Source organism: Notechis scutatus, chromosome 3 (assembly GCF_049901735.1).
Source record: "Notechis scutatus isolate UNSWTSFEM ecotype Mainland chromosome 3, rNotScu1.2, whole genome shotgun sequence".
NCBI classification, from domain to species: Eukaryota; Metazoa; Chordata; class Lepidosauria; order Squamata; family Elapidae; genus Notechis; species Notechis scutatus.
Window position 1 is genome coordinate 209,945,075 of NC_142011.1, and position 16,415 is coordinate 209,961,489.

The 16,415-nt window shown below is 41.6% G+C and overlaps 1 protein-coding gene across 2 annotated transcripts in view; it reads left to right on the plus strand.

The window, feature by feature from the left end:
- LOC113430887 (fucolectin-like) overlaps positions 1–16,415 on the plus strand; it is a 39,321-nt gene that overhangs the window by 19,707 nt on the left and 3,199 nt on the right. The window contains exons 1-2 of one of the 2 annotated variants that reach the window (XM_087958940.1): positions 10,455–10,632; positions 13,759–13,847. In XM_087958940.1, the coding sequence (XP_087815066.1) occupies positions 13,760–13,847 (88 nt within the window). In that variant the 5' untranslated portion in view covers positions 10,455–10,632; position 13,759. Of the gene's footprint in view, positions 1–10,454; positions 10,633–13,758; positions 13,848–16,415 lie in introns of those variants that run through there. The other variant, XM_087958939.1, reaches the window with a different exon arrangement.

Here is a 16,415-nt window from a genome sequence, read left to right on the forward strand (position 1 = left end):
CCAATCAGGGGCTTGTTATGGCCCAATCCCTGTACAACGTATAAGGACCAATCAGGTGTGCAGGCTTCCAAAACCTGCTTTGCATTTGGGCCACATTACTTTTTTTATTGATTCACAACACCCCTCCCCCTTGGGCTCCGTTTGAGGGGAGTTGTAACAAAATCTTCAAGATAGACAGGCTGTTTGGTCTGTCTCGATGATTTCCGTGGCTCCACCTGGTTTGGCCTAACGTCCGGTTCCGGTGGAGCGTTTGGATGATCACCATTAAGTTCTGTTTCGCTGCACGGTGATTCCGTGCTGCTACCGTTGTGGTTGTCTCCACCAATCAGTGTTTCCTCGGGGTTTCGCAGTTCGGTTTCCCCCGTGTTAAAATCCCATGGGAAATTCAACTCCCTCCCCGCTTCAATTCCCGGTACTTCGCTGGGCCGTAGGGTTTCTGTTGTCCTGCTATCTGTCGTATCAAAGTTAATTTCCTCGATATTTCCTCCCCCCTCAGTTGATGAACCCGGGGAGCCATGGGCGCTGGGTGGCAATCGCGAACGGAGTTGGTCTATATGGCGTTTCCACACCCTCCCATAGTCTGTTAGCAGGCGGTAAGATCTAGGCCCTGTGAGGTGGGTGACGGTTGCGGGTATCCATAAAGGGTCGCCGGAGAAGTTTTTGGCAAAGATTAAATCGCCTACCTTAAATTCCCGGCATTTGCTAGTGGAGCCGCAAGGCTTTTCAGGTGCGTATGCGGGGTGGAGCCTATCGAGGTGTGATCGTAGCTTCCGCCCCATGAGAAGTTCGGCGGGCGTTTTGTTGGTAATGCTGTGGGGCGTGATGTGCTGCAACAATAAAATTCGATTGATTTTTTCGTCAATGTCGCTGAATTCCATTTTGTGGAGGGTCTTTTTTACAAACTGTACCATGCGCTCTGCACGTCCGTTCGCCGCAGGGTGCGCGGGTGAGGTTAGCGCATGGCGGATGCCCCGGTCAGCAAGATATTGCTCAAATGGTAATGCTGTAAACTGTGGGCCGTTATCCGAGACCAGAACGTCCGGGTAACCATGAGTGGCAAACAGTCTGTTTAATTTGTTAATAACTGAGTCTGTTGTAGTTGTGTTCATTCGATGGATCTCGAGCCAATTAGAATAGGCATCGACTGTAATAAGGAAGATGTGGCCTTTTGTAGGCCCCGCAAAGTCAATATGAATACGGGACCATGGTCCCCTCGGAGTTTCCCATTCTGTTGGGCTTGCTTTTGGTGGGGCGTTGCTGACGTCTTGACAACGTTGGCACGTAGCGACCCAGGCTTCGATTCTTTTGTCGATTCCCGGCCACCATGCGTAGCTCCGTGCGAGTGCTTTCATCCGCACGATGCCCGGATGTCCGTCGTGCAATACCGCTAACACAGTTCGTTGCAGTTTGTCCGGGATTACGACTCTGTCGCCCCACAAAATACACCCCCCTTGGGAAAACAGTTCAGTTTGGCGGGTTTTGAAAGGTGCCCATTCAGGTGATAGTTGTTCTGTTGGCCAACCACGTTCCACCCAGCGTAGGATGTGTTGTAACACCGGGTCTCGTTTTGTTTCAAGGGCAATGTCTCTCGCTGTTAATGGCGGCGCGTTAAGAGCCTCAATTTGTAGTGTAGTGATGGTTGGAGCGGGATCTTCAACCGATTCTGGAAGCGGTGTTCTGCTCAATGCATCAGCGTGGAGAATTGATTTCCCCGGGCGGTGTTGCAAGGTGTAATTGTACACCGCCAAGAATTCAGACCATCGGGTCATTCTGGGGGACAATATATACGGGGTTGGTTTATTACCCGCAATAATCCCCAGTAGTGGTTTATGATCAGTAATTATTGTAAACGCATGCCCATACACATATTCATGAAACCGTTTAACTGCAGCCACAATAGCCAAAGCTTCTTTATCCAGCTGACTATAATTTCTTTCAGCTTTAGCTAAAGTTCGTGAAAAAAACGCGACGGGGGCTTCTGCTCCACTTGGTAAAACGTGGGCCAGGATTGCTCCAACCCCAAAAGGCGAGGCGTCACATGTAATAGTTAACGGCAGAGTCTCGTTGTACTGCATAAGTACAGACTCAGAAGTCAGTAATTTTTTTACTTGTTGGAAAGCGTGTTGTTCACGTTGTCCCCAAACCCACGATGCTTTTTTGTCTAAGAGTCTATGTAACGGCTCTGCTACTGTTGCTTTATTTGGTAAGAATACGTTATAAAAATTGATAAGTCCAAGGAACGCTTGTAGATCTGCTTTGTTCCTTGGAGTGGGGGCCTTCTTAATTGCTTTTAATTTATCCTCAGTAGGATGGATTCCTTGGCTGTCCAGAAGGTATCCCAAGAACTCCACCCTTTCGGTACATAACTGGCATTTATTTTTTTTGACTTTGAGGCCGGCGTCTTGGAACCTTTGTAAGACCATTCGAAGTCGTTTCTCTAGAGTGTCTCTGTTAGGGGCGGCGATGAGTACATCGTCGAAATACGGAACGACCCCCTTATTCCTTGTAACAGTCTTTCCATTAAGCTCTGAAAAATTCCTGGGCGACGCTCACCCGAACTGGAGCGGTTGCATTTAAATGCGCCCCTATGCGTGACGATAGTTTGCGCCTCCGCGGTGGCCGGGTCTACAGGCAATTGTTGATACGCCTGTGCTAAGTCTAATTTAGCGAAAACTTTTCCGCCGCCCAGGGAATGGAGCAGGTGTTGCACTACCGGCACTGAATATGCACTCTGCTGAAGTGCATGGTTTAGGGTGGCCCGGTAGTCTCCGCAAATTCTCAGGGAGCCATCCGGCTTGATAGGTGTCACTATTGGGGTTTCCCACCGGGCGTGGTCGGTGGGTTCCAGCACGCCCTGTGCTATTAACTTATCGAGTTGTTCGTCGATTTTAGGCTTCAGGGCGAACGGCACCCGACGCGGCTTAAGGCGGATGGGTGCTATCTCAGGGTTCAAGTTAAATGAGATTGGGGTCCCCTTATACTTGCCTAGTCCGTTCACGAAAACGTCTTGGAATTCTTGCACGAGTGCTTCCTCCCAATCGTTGCTTTCGGCCCGGTGGACTCCGGCTACAGTGATCCCCAGTGGTCTCAACCATTGCAGGCCTAAGAGGCTAGGCCGGTCACGGTCAACGACAGTCAGTGGTAGTGCGACGGTGCGGTCTTTGAAAGAGACCTGGAATCGGCAGGACCCGACAACGGGAATCCGGTTACCCTGGTAATCTTTGAGTATAACTCTTTGAGGGTTGAGGTCCTGGCAGCGAATCGTCGGAAGGAGCTGTTGGAGTGTCTTCCAGGACGCCATCGAGAGTGATGACCCTGAGTCTACCTCCATTACACAAGGTTTGTTTTCGATAGCGACTTTTACTCTGATTTTCCCGGCATCAAGGGACGTAGCGTGGCCTATGGTAATTGTTTGGTGGGTCTCTTCCCGCCTGGTTTCTTTACGCCTGGTGGAAGTGGTGGACGGTTTGTTTCTGTAGGAGCGGCTTCCCCATTGGTGATTCAGTTGGTCTCGGGGTGTACCGAGGAATCCTGAAGACTGGCATTCGGCCTGTCGGGGTTTGGAGTTGGTGTTCTGCTTGCTTCTGCAAACCTTTGCGATGTGACCTCTTTTCCCGCAAACGCGGCAGAGTGCGTCAAGGAATTTGCAGCTAGATCGTGGGTGATTCGCTCCACATCCTGCACAAGGCCGAAATGAGTGTGGTGTGAACTGGTCTCGTTCAGTTCGGAGTCGGTTGACCTCTTCCTCATCACTCTCTGACGGGGATTCTAGGTCTTCGTGGTGAGTCGATACCGTGTGTCTCTCTGTGCGAGGCGAGGTATCCTTGGCGAGTTGACGTAGCGGTGCACTGGTGCGGCGAATTCGGGCTGCCGACTTTTTAGTTGCTTCTGCTGCCGTGGCTTCTTTAATGGCATCGGTGAGGCTGATGTCCCCCTTCGCCATGATTTTGCTCTGGATCGTGCAGTCTTCGAGGCCCAGAACTAGGCAGTCCCGGAGGGCTTCTTCTAAATCAGAGAATCCGCAGAGGCCTCCAAGGTTTCGGAGGTCCGCGATATAGTTGGCAAGACTTTCGCCTTTCTGTTGGACCCTCTGGTAATATTCGTGTCTTCTGACTAAGGTTGGAACGGTGGGCGTGTAATGGGCCTGTAGCAGAGGCTCGAGGACGTCCCAGTCCATTGCTTTTACTTCGGCTGGCTTGGCAAGTGATTTTGCCATTTTAAACACGGTCGGGCCGCAATGGGTTAGAAATACAGCTCTTTTTTTGCTGGCTGTTGCGTCTTTCAAGTTGTTGGTCTCTAGAAACATCTGAAACCTATCCATATACGACTCCCATTCTTCGGTTTCGGGGTTGAATGGAGCGGGTGGTACGGCACCGCTGGCCATGTCGCTGTTGATAGTGCGTATTCGACCACGTGCTCTGTTTGTTGCTCTGTCGATCAGTCAGCTCTTCGGTCTCCAAATCCCATCCTCGTCGCCAGTGTTACGTTTGGAGAATAATGGAGACCAGACATCTGACCAGTGACTTCAACTCTTTAATAACAGTAGATAGAACAGAACAGAGCAAGGCTATGGGCAGCAGTAACCCTTTTATAGGGTTGGCTGCTACCCTATTAACCAATAATATATGCAACAAGTCCAACTAAGGTCCAATAAGAAGTGTCCAACAGTGGCCAATCAGGGGCTTGTTATGGCCCAATCCCTGTACAACGTATAAGGACCAATCAGGTGTGCAGGCTTCCAAAACCTGCTTTGCATTTGGGCCACATTACTTTTTTTATTGATTCACAACAGTTAGGGATAACATTGTTTACCCTAACTGGTTTGGGTAAAAATAATAAATATGGTATCATGGTTTGTTAGTTAAAGTGTGTGTAACTTTAACAGCAAGAATGTAATTAAGGGTGTGGTTGTAAAAGCACTATATATGAAGGGAGGCAAATGCATCTCTCTCTCTGGCTTTACTGATCCCTAATCCCAAAACAAAACAAAAAAGCAGATTACCCATATCAATAAGGAAACTTCAATCCAAAAAGAGATCACTCTGGCGGAAAAACAAATCTGGTCACGTTGCCAATTTCAAAAACCGATACAAAAATTTATGCCACCAGATAAAGACCGAATGCACCAATTATCACATTAAACAAGAGGAAAACCTTCTAAGCACCAATTCCACCCGTGCTTTTTACAATTTTGTAAACAACAAACTAAAAGACTCAAGGTCCATCCCTCCCTTGATAGGACCTGATGGTAAAGACTGCAACGACGACACCATTAAAGCCAACATCTTTAACACATTCTTCGGCTCAGTATTTGTAAACAGCAATGGATCATGCCCAGTATTTCCTAGCCGTACCACAGATAACAACAATGATCTAATACATATTGATTTCACAGAAGACAGTGTTGAAAAATCACTACGCAATCTAAAACCATCCCTATCTATTGGACCGGATGGAATATGTGCCTACTTCTTAAGAAAGCTATCCACTGCCATAGCCAAACCTCTAAGCATAATCTTTGAAAAATCTTTCAGGACCAGCTCCTTGCCTAACCTATGGTCACAAGCCACAGTCATCCCCATCTTCAAAAAAGGGAGACCCAAGCCTAGTTGAAAATTACAGGCCAATCTCCTTATGCTGCGTCACCTGCAAAGTCATGGAATCAATTATTAACCAATCCATCATCCTCCACTTAGAGACAAACAACCTACTCTCCAATAAACAATTTGGTTTCAGAAAAAACTATCCTGTAATCTGCAACTCTTACACTGCAAAAACATATGGACGACACAACTCGACCAGGGCAAAGCAATAGACGCAATCTACATAGACTTCTGTAAAGCCTTTGATTCAGTGGTACACGACAAACTACTCCTAAAAATAAAATCCTATGGTATCTCTGGACAACTGAATAACTGGATAGAAGCATTCCTGTCAAACAGACAACAAATGGTCAAAATCGGGAGCGTCCTATCAAATCCAGTACCTGTCAATAGTGGTGTCCCCAAGGCAGTGTTCTAGGACCAACTCTCTTCATACTCTACATAAACGACCTCTGTGATCATATTAAGAGCAATTGCGTTCTCTTCGCTGATGATGTAAAGCTGTTCAATACCACAGACAATACTGCTACCCTACAAAAAGATCTTGACTATGTATCAGAATGGTCAAACAAATGGCAACTTCAAATCTCAACAAATAAATGCTCTGTCTTACATATTGGCAAAAAAAATCAGAAAATAAAATACAAGCTGAATAGTCAAGATCTTGTTGATGACCCAAGCTCTGTAAAGGACCTTGGAATACTCACCTCTAATGATCTAAGTGCTAGAGCCCACTGCAACTACATAGCCAAAAAGGCATTAAGAGTTGTTAACCTAATCCTACATAGCTTTTTCTCTGGTAATATCACACTACTAACCAGAGCATACAAAACATTTGCTAGACCAATACTCGAATACAGTTCATCAGTCTGGAACCCACATTACGTATCTGATATTAGCACAATTGAGAAAGTCCAGAAATATTTCACAAGAAGAGTTCTCCACTCCACTACTCGTTGTAGAATACCTTATGCCACCAGACTTGAAATTCTAGAACTAGAAAACCTTGAATTACGCCGCCTTCGGTCTGACTTAAGCATGGTATATAAAATCATACATTGCAATGTCCTACCTGTCAATGAATACTTCAGCTTCAACCATAACAACACAAGAGCACACAATAGATACAAACTCAAAGTAAACCGCACCAAACTTGATTGCAGGAAATACGACTTCAGCAATAGAGTGGTCAATGTCTGGAATACTCTACCCGACTCTGTAGTCTCTTCCCCAAACCCCAAAAACTTTAACCTTAGACTGTCTACTATTGACCTCACCCCTTTCCTAAGAGGTCTGTAGGGCGTGCATAAGCGCACCAACGTGCCTACCGTCCCTGTCCTATTGTTTCTCTTATTCTTTTATTTTTTCTTATATGTACCCATTTCATGTATTCACAACTATGTATACACTTATACTTATTATCTTGTAAACAATTGGCAAATCAAATAAATAAATACAAATAAATAAAAATAAATAAATAAATAATTACTGGATGGTTTGATGACTGCATTCTTGCTGAAACGAGGTGAGAGAAAAAGGGAGTGTTGATTTTCTCAACGGAGAGAAAATAAAGTTTGGACAGATTTATTGTAAGTGAACTGACATTGGCTATTCAACACGGACTTTGCAAATAGAATATCCCCGACAAAACTTGACTGAAATTGATATATGACTAATGGACCGTTTATTTTGACTATGCTATAATTCTTAAATGGAATAAACTATATTCTTGATAGCACAAGCGTATCTGTATTTTTACTGCGTGTTAACTAGAAAACTTATCTCACATATTTACCTGTCTTCCTATCTGACTTCGCTACACGTTCTGTTTAGTTTGTTTTCCTTAACACCCGTTGGGGAATCCAGGCTTAACAGGAGTAGCTCTTACTATCATCTTACCTCTCCAGGTACATAGCAGCACATTTGTCATACAAACCAGGAGTCTCATGTCCCCGGAAAGCAGGTGTCCTTAACTTACCTGGCGCTTTGGAAGCTTCCCTTGGAGGCCATCAAGTCCAACTTCCTGTTCGGTTGATTGTCTTCAAAAGACGGCAATTTGGCTACTTTTCAAACACATCCCTGAACAAGAACTCAACATGAAAGCACTTCACTGTTATTTATTGCCAGGAAGTTTTTCTCTTTTTAAACTTTAATTTGGAAATATTCTCTTGTTATGTTCCAGTAAGATTGGGGGCAGGTGTTTCTGGTTCTCTCCAGCCTCTGCAAACTGCCCACTTGTGTTGACTTGGGAGGTGTGGAGTATGCTTAGGTCTAGCAAAACCAATATTCCCATTGCTGTTTGCCCACAGACCATGGTGTTGTTCTGATATCGATACTCAGTTGGCATCTGCCAAAGAAACCCATTATGTTCTTCTCAAGAAGACACTTAACCCATGGAAGGACGTGTGAAACCCTGTGGAATGTAGAGGGTGTAACCTGCCCCCTCGCCCACTGTCAACACTCAGGAATGACAGGAAAACCACTTGTGGGAGATTTGAAACCTGCTCTTGATAGGGTCCCTGGTCTCCAGCAGAAGCTCTGCCCCTTCCCATTGGCTGGCAGAGCGCTCCAGAGGAATTCCCCCACGAGGAAGGACGTGTAAAAGAGTCCTATATAGCAGTGATCCCCAACCTTTTTTACGCCGCGGCCCGGTACCGACATCAGCTGGGCGCCGCGGCCCGGCACCGGCATCAGCTGGGCGCTGCCATCTTTTTTGATGAAAAAGTGCTTCCGGTGACCTCACCGAAGCACGTTTTCATCAAAAATAGCGGCTCTTTTTCCAGTGAGCTTTTCCGGGTAGAAATGGCTTTCTACCCGGAAAAGCTCACCGAAGCACTGGCGCCGCCATCTTTTTGATGAAACGTGCTTCCGGTGAGCTTTCTACCTGGAAAAGCTCACCGGCGCTGGCGCCGCCATCTTTTTTGATGAAAAGCGTGCTTCCGGTGAGCTTTCTACCGGAAAAGCTCACCGAAGCGCTGGCGCCGCCATCTTTTTGATGAAAGCGTGCTTCCGGTGAGCTTTCTACCTGGAAAAGCTCACGAAGCGCTGAAGCTCGCCATCTTTTTTGATGAAAACGTGCTTCGGTGAGCTTTCTACCCGGAAAAGCTCACCGGAAGCACTTTTTCATCAAAAAGATGGCGGCGCCCAGCAAGCCAGCGGCCCGGTAGGAGTTGTTCCGCGGACCGGTACCGGTCTGCGGGCCGGTGGTTGGGGACCCCTGCTATATAGAACAATTTCCACCTTCTGGAGAAATTGCAGTTTGAAGAGAAGCAACCTTGAAAGCTCAGCTCCATTTTGGTTGGCCAAGTAAGAGAGTCCAGGTGAGTTAAAGGAAAAGAATAGAATAGAGCTGGAAGCTTCCCTTGGAGGCCATCAAGTCCAACTTCCTGTTCGGTTGATTGTCTTCAAAAGACAGCAATTTGGCTACTTTTCAAACACATCCCTGAACACATCCCTACAAAAAGATCTTGACTATGTATCAGAATGGTCAAACAAATGGCAACTTCAAATCTCAACAAATAAATGCTCTGTCTTAGATATTGGCAAAAAAAATCAGAAAATAAAATACAAGCTGAATAGTCAAGAACTTGTTGATGACCCAATCTCTGTAAAGGACCTTGGAATACTCACCTCTAATGATCTAAGTGCTAGAGCCCACTGCAACTACATAGCCAAAAAGGCATTAAGAGTTGTTAACCTAATCCTACGTAGTTTTTCTCTGGTAATATCACACTACTAACCAGAGCATACAAAACATTTGCTAGACCAATACTCGAATACAGTTCATCAGTCTGGAACCCACATTACGTATCTGATATTAGCACAATTGAGAAAGTCCAGAAATATTTCACAAGAAGAGTTCTCCACTCCTCTACTCGTTGTAGAATACCTTATGCCACCAGACTTGAAATTCTAGAACTAGAAAACCTTGAATTACGCCTGCCTTCGGTCTGACTTAAGCATGGTATATAAAATCATACATTGCAATGTCCTACCTGTCAATGAATACTTCAGCTTCAACCATAACAACACAAGAGCACACAATAGATACAAACTCAAAGTAAACCGCACCAAACTTGATTGCAGGAAATACGACTTCAGCAATAGAGTGGTCAATGTCTGGAATACTCTACCCGACTCTGTAGTCTCTTCCCCAAACCCCAAAAACTTTAACCTTAGACTGTCTACTATTGACCTCACCCCTTTCCTAAGAGGTCTGTAGGGGCGTGCATAAGCACCAACGTGCCTACCGTCCCTGTCCTATTGTTTCTCTTATTCTTTTATTTTTCTTATATGTACCCATTTCATGTATTCATAACTATGTATACACTTATACTTATTATCTTGTAAACAATTGGCAAATCAAATAAATAAAATAAATAAATAAATAAATAAATAAATAAACAAGAACTCAACATGAAAGCACTTCACTGTTATTTATTGCCAGGAAGTTTTTCTCTTTTTAAACTTTAATTTGGAAATATTCTCTTGTTATGTTCCAGTAAGATTGGGGGCAGGTGTTTCTGGTTCTCTCCAGCCTCTGCAAACTGCCCACTTGTGTTGACTTGGGAGGTGTGGAGTATGCTTAGGTCTAGCAAAACCAACATTCCCATTGCTGTTTGCCCACAGACCATGGTGTTGTTCTGATATCGATACTCAGTTGGCATCTGCCAAAGAAACCCATTATGTTCTTCTCAAGAAGACACTTAACCCATGGAAGGACGTGTGAAACCCTGTGGAATGTAGAGGGTGTCACCTGCCCCCTCGCCCACTGTCAACACTCAGGAATGACAGGAAAACCACTTGTGGGAGATTTGAAACCTGCTCTTGATAGGGTCCCTGGTCTCCAGCAGAAGCTCTGCCCCTTCCCATTGGCTGGCAGAGCTCTCCAGAGGAATTCCCCCACGAGGAAGGACGTGTAAAAGAGTCCTATATAGAACAATTCCCACCTTCTGGAGAAATTGCAGTTTGAAGAGAAGCAACCTTGAAAGCTCACCTCCATTTTGGTTGGCCAAGTAAGAGAGTCCAGGTGAGTTAAAGGAAAAGAATAGAATAGAGCTGGAAGGGACTTTGGAGGTCTTCCAGTCCAGCTCAAGCAGGAGAACCTATATCATTTTAGATAAGTGACTGTCTAGACTCTTCTTAAGAGTGTTGGAGTCCCCATGATGGATGCAAGGTGTTCCACTGCCAAAGACCAATGGAACAATTCACCTGAATTGACTGACTATCTATCTATCTATCTATCTATCTATCTATCTATCTATCTATCTATCTATCTATCTATCATCTATCTATCTATTATCTATCTATCATCTATCTATCTATCTATCTATCTATCTATCTATCTATCTATCTATCTATCTATCTATCTATCTATCTATCTATCTATCTATCTATCTATCTATCATCTATCTATCTATCATCTATCTATCTATCATCTATCTATCTATCTATCATCCATCTATCATCTATCTATCTATCTATCTGTCATCTATCTATCTATCATCTATCTATCCATATCAATCTATGTATCTATCTGTTTCTTTCTATCTATCCCCATTTATCTATGTATCTATCTACTGTATATATCTATCTATCTGTTTCTGTCTGTCTATCTATCTCTATTTCTATCTATCTCTATATCTGTTTCTATCTATCTATATTTGTTTCTATCTATATCTGTTTCTATCTATCTATCTATCTATCTATCATCTATCTATCATAGCTATCATCTATCTATCTATCATCTATCTATCATCTATCTATCATATCTATCTATCTATCTATCTATCTATCTATCTATCTATCTATCTATCATCTATTATATCTATCTATCTATCTATCTATCATCTATCTATCTATCTATCATCTATCTATCTATCTATCTATCCATTTATCTATCCATCTATCTATTATCTATCTATCTATCTGTTTCTTTCTATCTATCCCCATTTATCTATGTATATATCTACTGTATATATCTATCTATCTGTTTCTATCTGAAACTATATCTGTTTCTATCTATCTATATCTGTTTCTATCTATCTATCTATCTATCTATCTATCTATCTATCTATCTATCTATCTATCTATCTATCTATCTATCTATCCACTATCTAGTTAAATATCTACCTCCCTACTTATCTATCTATCTATCTATCTCTATCTGTTTCTATCTCTCTATCTCTCTATCTTCTATATATCTATCCCTATCTGTTTCTATTTATCCATCTATCATTATCTATCTATCTATCTATCTATCTATCTATCTATCTATCTATCTATCTATCTATATCTCTTTCTCTCTCTCTCTATCAGTATCTATCTATGTATCTGTTTTTTTCTATCTATCACAATTTATCTATGTCTGTCTGTCTGTCTGTCTGTCTGTCTGTCTGTCTATCTATCTATCTATCTATCTATCTATCTATCTATCTATCTATCTCTTTCTATCTATCTCTATCTGTTTTTAACTATCGATATCTACCTATCTGTTTCTATCTATCTACTGTATATTTGTTTCTATCTATCTATATCTGTTTCTATCTATCTATCTCTATCTGTTTCTATCTATCTATCTATCTATCTATCTATCTATCTATCTATCTATCTATCTATCTATCTATCCATCCATCTATCTATCTATCTATCTATCTATCTATCTATCTATCTATCTATCTATCTATCTATCTATCTATCTATCTATCATCTATCTATCTATCATCTATCTGTCTGTCTGTCTGTCTATCTATCTATCTATCATCTATCTATCATATCTATCTATCTATCATTATCTATCTATCTATCTATCTATCTATCTATCTATCTATCATCTATCTATCATCCATCTATCATCTATCTATCTATCTATCTATCTATCTATCTATCTATCTATCTATCTATCTATCTATCTATCTATCTATCTATCTATCTATCTATCTATCATCTATCTATCCGTATCTATCTATGCATCTATCTGTTTCTTTCTATCTATCCCCATTTATCTATGTATCTATCTACTGTATATATCTATCTATCTGTTTCTGTCTGTCTATCTATCTCTATTTCTATCTATATCTGTTTCTATCTATCTATATTTGTTTCTATCTATATCTGTTTCTATCTATCTATCTATCTATCTATCTATCTATCTATCATCTATCTATCTATCATCTATCATATCTATCTATCTATCAATCATCTATCATATCTATCTATCTATCTATCTATCTATCTATCTATCTATCTATCTATCATCTATCTATCCATTTATCTATCCATCTATCTATCATCTATCTATCTATCTATCTATCTATCTATCTATCTATCTATCTATCTATCTGTTTCTTTCTATCTATCCCCATTTATCTATGTATATATCTACTGTATATATCTATCTATCTGTTTCTATCTGTCTATCTATCTCTGTTTCTATCTGTCTCTATATCTGTTTCTATCTATCTATATTTGTTTCTATCTATCTATCTCTCTATCTTCTATATATCTATCCCTATCTGTTTCTATTTATCCATCTATCATTATCTATCTATCTATCTATCTATCTATCTATCTATCTATCTATCCATCTCTCTCTCTCTCTCTCATTCTCTCTCTCTCTCTCTCTCTCTCTCTTATCAGTATCTATCTATGTATCTGTTTTTTCTATCTATCACCATTTATCTATGTATGTATGTATGTATGTATGTATGTATGTATGTATGTATGTATGTATGTATCTATCTATCTATCTATCTATCTATCTATCTATCTATCTATCTATCTATCTATCTATCTATCTCTTTCTATCTATCTCTATCTGTTTTTAACTATTGATATCTACCTATCTGTTTCTGTCTATCTACTGTATATTTGTTTCTATCTATCTATCTCTATCTGTTTCTCTCTCTCTCTCTCTCTCTCTCTCTCTCTCTCTCTCTGATGGAGTAGAGCAGGTGAGGAAATAGGCAGAGGAGCCATTTCAGGAATCCTCTAGATATACTTCTGGGAGAATGGCCAAAGTATCTCCCACCCTCCTTTGGGTCTCCATGGCCCGTCCTGGTGCTCAGGTGTGTTGAGCAGAGGAAGCCACCTCTTCATCGTCTCTATGTGGCCCTCCCACGCCTTTCCTGATCTCTCCCCTCCTCGCTCCTTGCAGGATGAAGCTCATCGTCTGGGGGGGTCTGCTGGCCGTGACCCTTCTGGCAGGCCCTGCCGCAGCTCAGAGTTGCAGGACCTCACCTGAAGGTAAGAACCCCCTGAAGACCCCTGGAGGGGATATAGGGGTCGTCCTGGCCCTCTCGACAGCCCAGCGGTCTCCTCTTCGTCTTGTAGGACCTTCGCATACCAGCCCACCACCTCAAACGCATTTGAGGCCATAGGTGGTTGCTTGAAGGGAACACGGGCGATGAGAGCCCTCAACCTCAGTGGAACCTGTGGCCTGCTGCATTGCCCTTGGGAGGGTGGGAGAGTCTGGCCAGGCAGGATAAGAACATGGCGAATAGCGTCTCAATGTAGATCGCATGGAATCTACTGAGATGCCAATGTGTTGCAAAGTAGGGAGGGAGGAAGAAAAGGCCAAGGGTGCAACGCTAAATGTCGATGGAGATTTTCCGTCCTGCAGGGCCCTGGTTGTCCCAGAGGTGCTTTTTTTTTTCAAGAGGCAACTGGACTTTCTTGGTTTTTCTTTGAAGACGTTTCGCTTCTCATCTCAAAAGAAACAGAACAGAACAGAATAGAATATACAGGATGGGATGGAATAGAATAGAATTGGGATAGGAATAGAATAATGGAACGAAGAATAGAATAGAATAGAATAGAATAGAATAGAATAGAAATAGAAATAGGAATAGAATAGAAATAGAAATAGAAATAGAATAGAATAGAATAGAATAGAATAGAATAGAATAGAATAGAATAGAATAGAATAGAATAGAATAGAATAGAAAATAGAATAGAATAGAAATAGGAATAGGAATAGAATAGAATAGAATAGAAAATAGAATAGAATAGAATAGAATAGAAAATAGAATAGAATAGAAAATAGAATAGAAATAGAAATAGAAATAGAAATAGAATAGAATAGAATAGAATAGAATAGAATAGAAAATAGAACAGAACAGAACAGAACAGAACAGAACAGAATAGAATAGAATAGAATAGAATAGAATAGAATAGAATAGAAAATAGAATAGAATAGAAATAGGAATAGGAATAGAATAGAATAGAATAGAAAATAGAATAGAATAGAATAGAATAGAATAGAAAATAGAATAGAATAGAAAATAGAATAGAATAGAATAGAATAGAATAGAATAGAATAGAAAATAGAATAGAATAGAATAGAATAGAATAGAATAGAATAGAATAGAATAGAATAGAATAGAATAGAATAGAATAGAATAGAATAGAATAGAATAGAATAGAATAGAAAATAGAATAGAATAGAAAATAGAATAGAATAGAAAATAGAATAGAATAGAATAGAATAGAATAGAATAGAATAGAAAATAGAATAGAATAGAATAGAAAATAGAATAGAATAGAAAATAGAATAGAAATAGAAATAGAAATAATAGAATAGAATAGAATAGAATAGAATAGAATAGAATAGAAAATAGAACAGAACAGAACAGAACAGAACAGAACAGAATAGAATAGAATAGAATAGAAAATAGAATAGAATAGAATAGAATAGAAAATAGAATAGAATAGAATAGAAAATAGAATAGAAGAATAGAATAGAATAGAATAGAATAGAATAGAATAGAATAGAATAGAATAGAATAACAGAGTTGGAAGGGACCTTGGAGGTCATCTAGTCCAGGGGTCACCAATCTTTTGGACCTCAAGGACCACAAAACTCATAATTTTAAATCTCGGGGACCACTAATATGAATTTTGACTGACGTTGGTGGGAGAGAGAGAGAGGGAGGGAGAGAGAGAGAGAGAGACCTGATCTAACCTCTCTCTCTCCCTCCCTCTCTCTCTCCCTCCCTCTCTCACTCACACACACACAAACACAAACACACAGAAGCAGGGGTGGAATTCAAATCTATTAACAACCGGTTCTTGGGCACGACCTAATTTGTGGGTGTGGTTTGGTGGTCATGTGACTGGCTGGGCATGGGTTGTATGTAAATATTATCAATATTTATGTAAATATTGAATTTTTTATTTAAAAAAGAGCAACTTTTACCCAAAATTAGGCAAAGCAGGCAGGCAGATTGAGTTGCTCACAGAATCACAGATTCAGAGATCTGTCTTTCTGCCATCAGCTATCTGAGTCTGCACTGAATAACAGAACCTTCAGTCCTAAGGGAGGTTTGGCTCTGCTTAAAAGCACAGCCGAAGATCTAAAGATTAGCTAGAAAGCAAGAAATCCAACCATTTCCTGCTTCCTAGCTAATCTAAATCTCCCGGCACAGCAGAACAGATGATGGTCGGGGGGGAAGGAAAAACAGCAACTTAGCGGGCAAGTTTGGCCGGGTAAGGAGTGAGTGGGCGGGGAGGGGAGGGTTCCTGTGGGCCATGTGGGTGGCACAGCCTTGTGTTCCTGTGCAGCCTGGATTAATTGCTTTGATGGGTGCTCTGGGGGTGACATTTCTCTGCGGACCACCAAAATTTTCTCACGGACCACCAGTGGGCCGTGGACCAGCGGTTGGCGACCACTCTTCTAGTCCAAGCCCCTGCTCTTCTGAGAAGCGAAACGTCTTCAAAGAAAAACCAGAAAGTCCAGTTGCCTCCCCCAGTAGCAAAGAAACGGAGCACAGAACTCAGCTCCCTTCCTTTCACCCCTTTCCCAGTCTTCAAAAC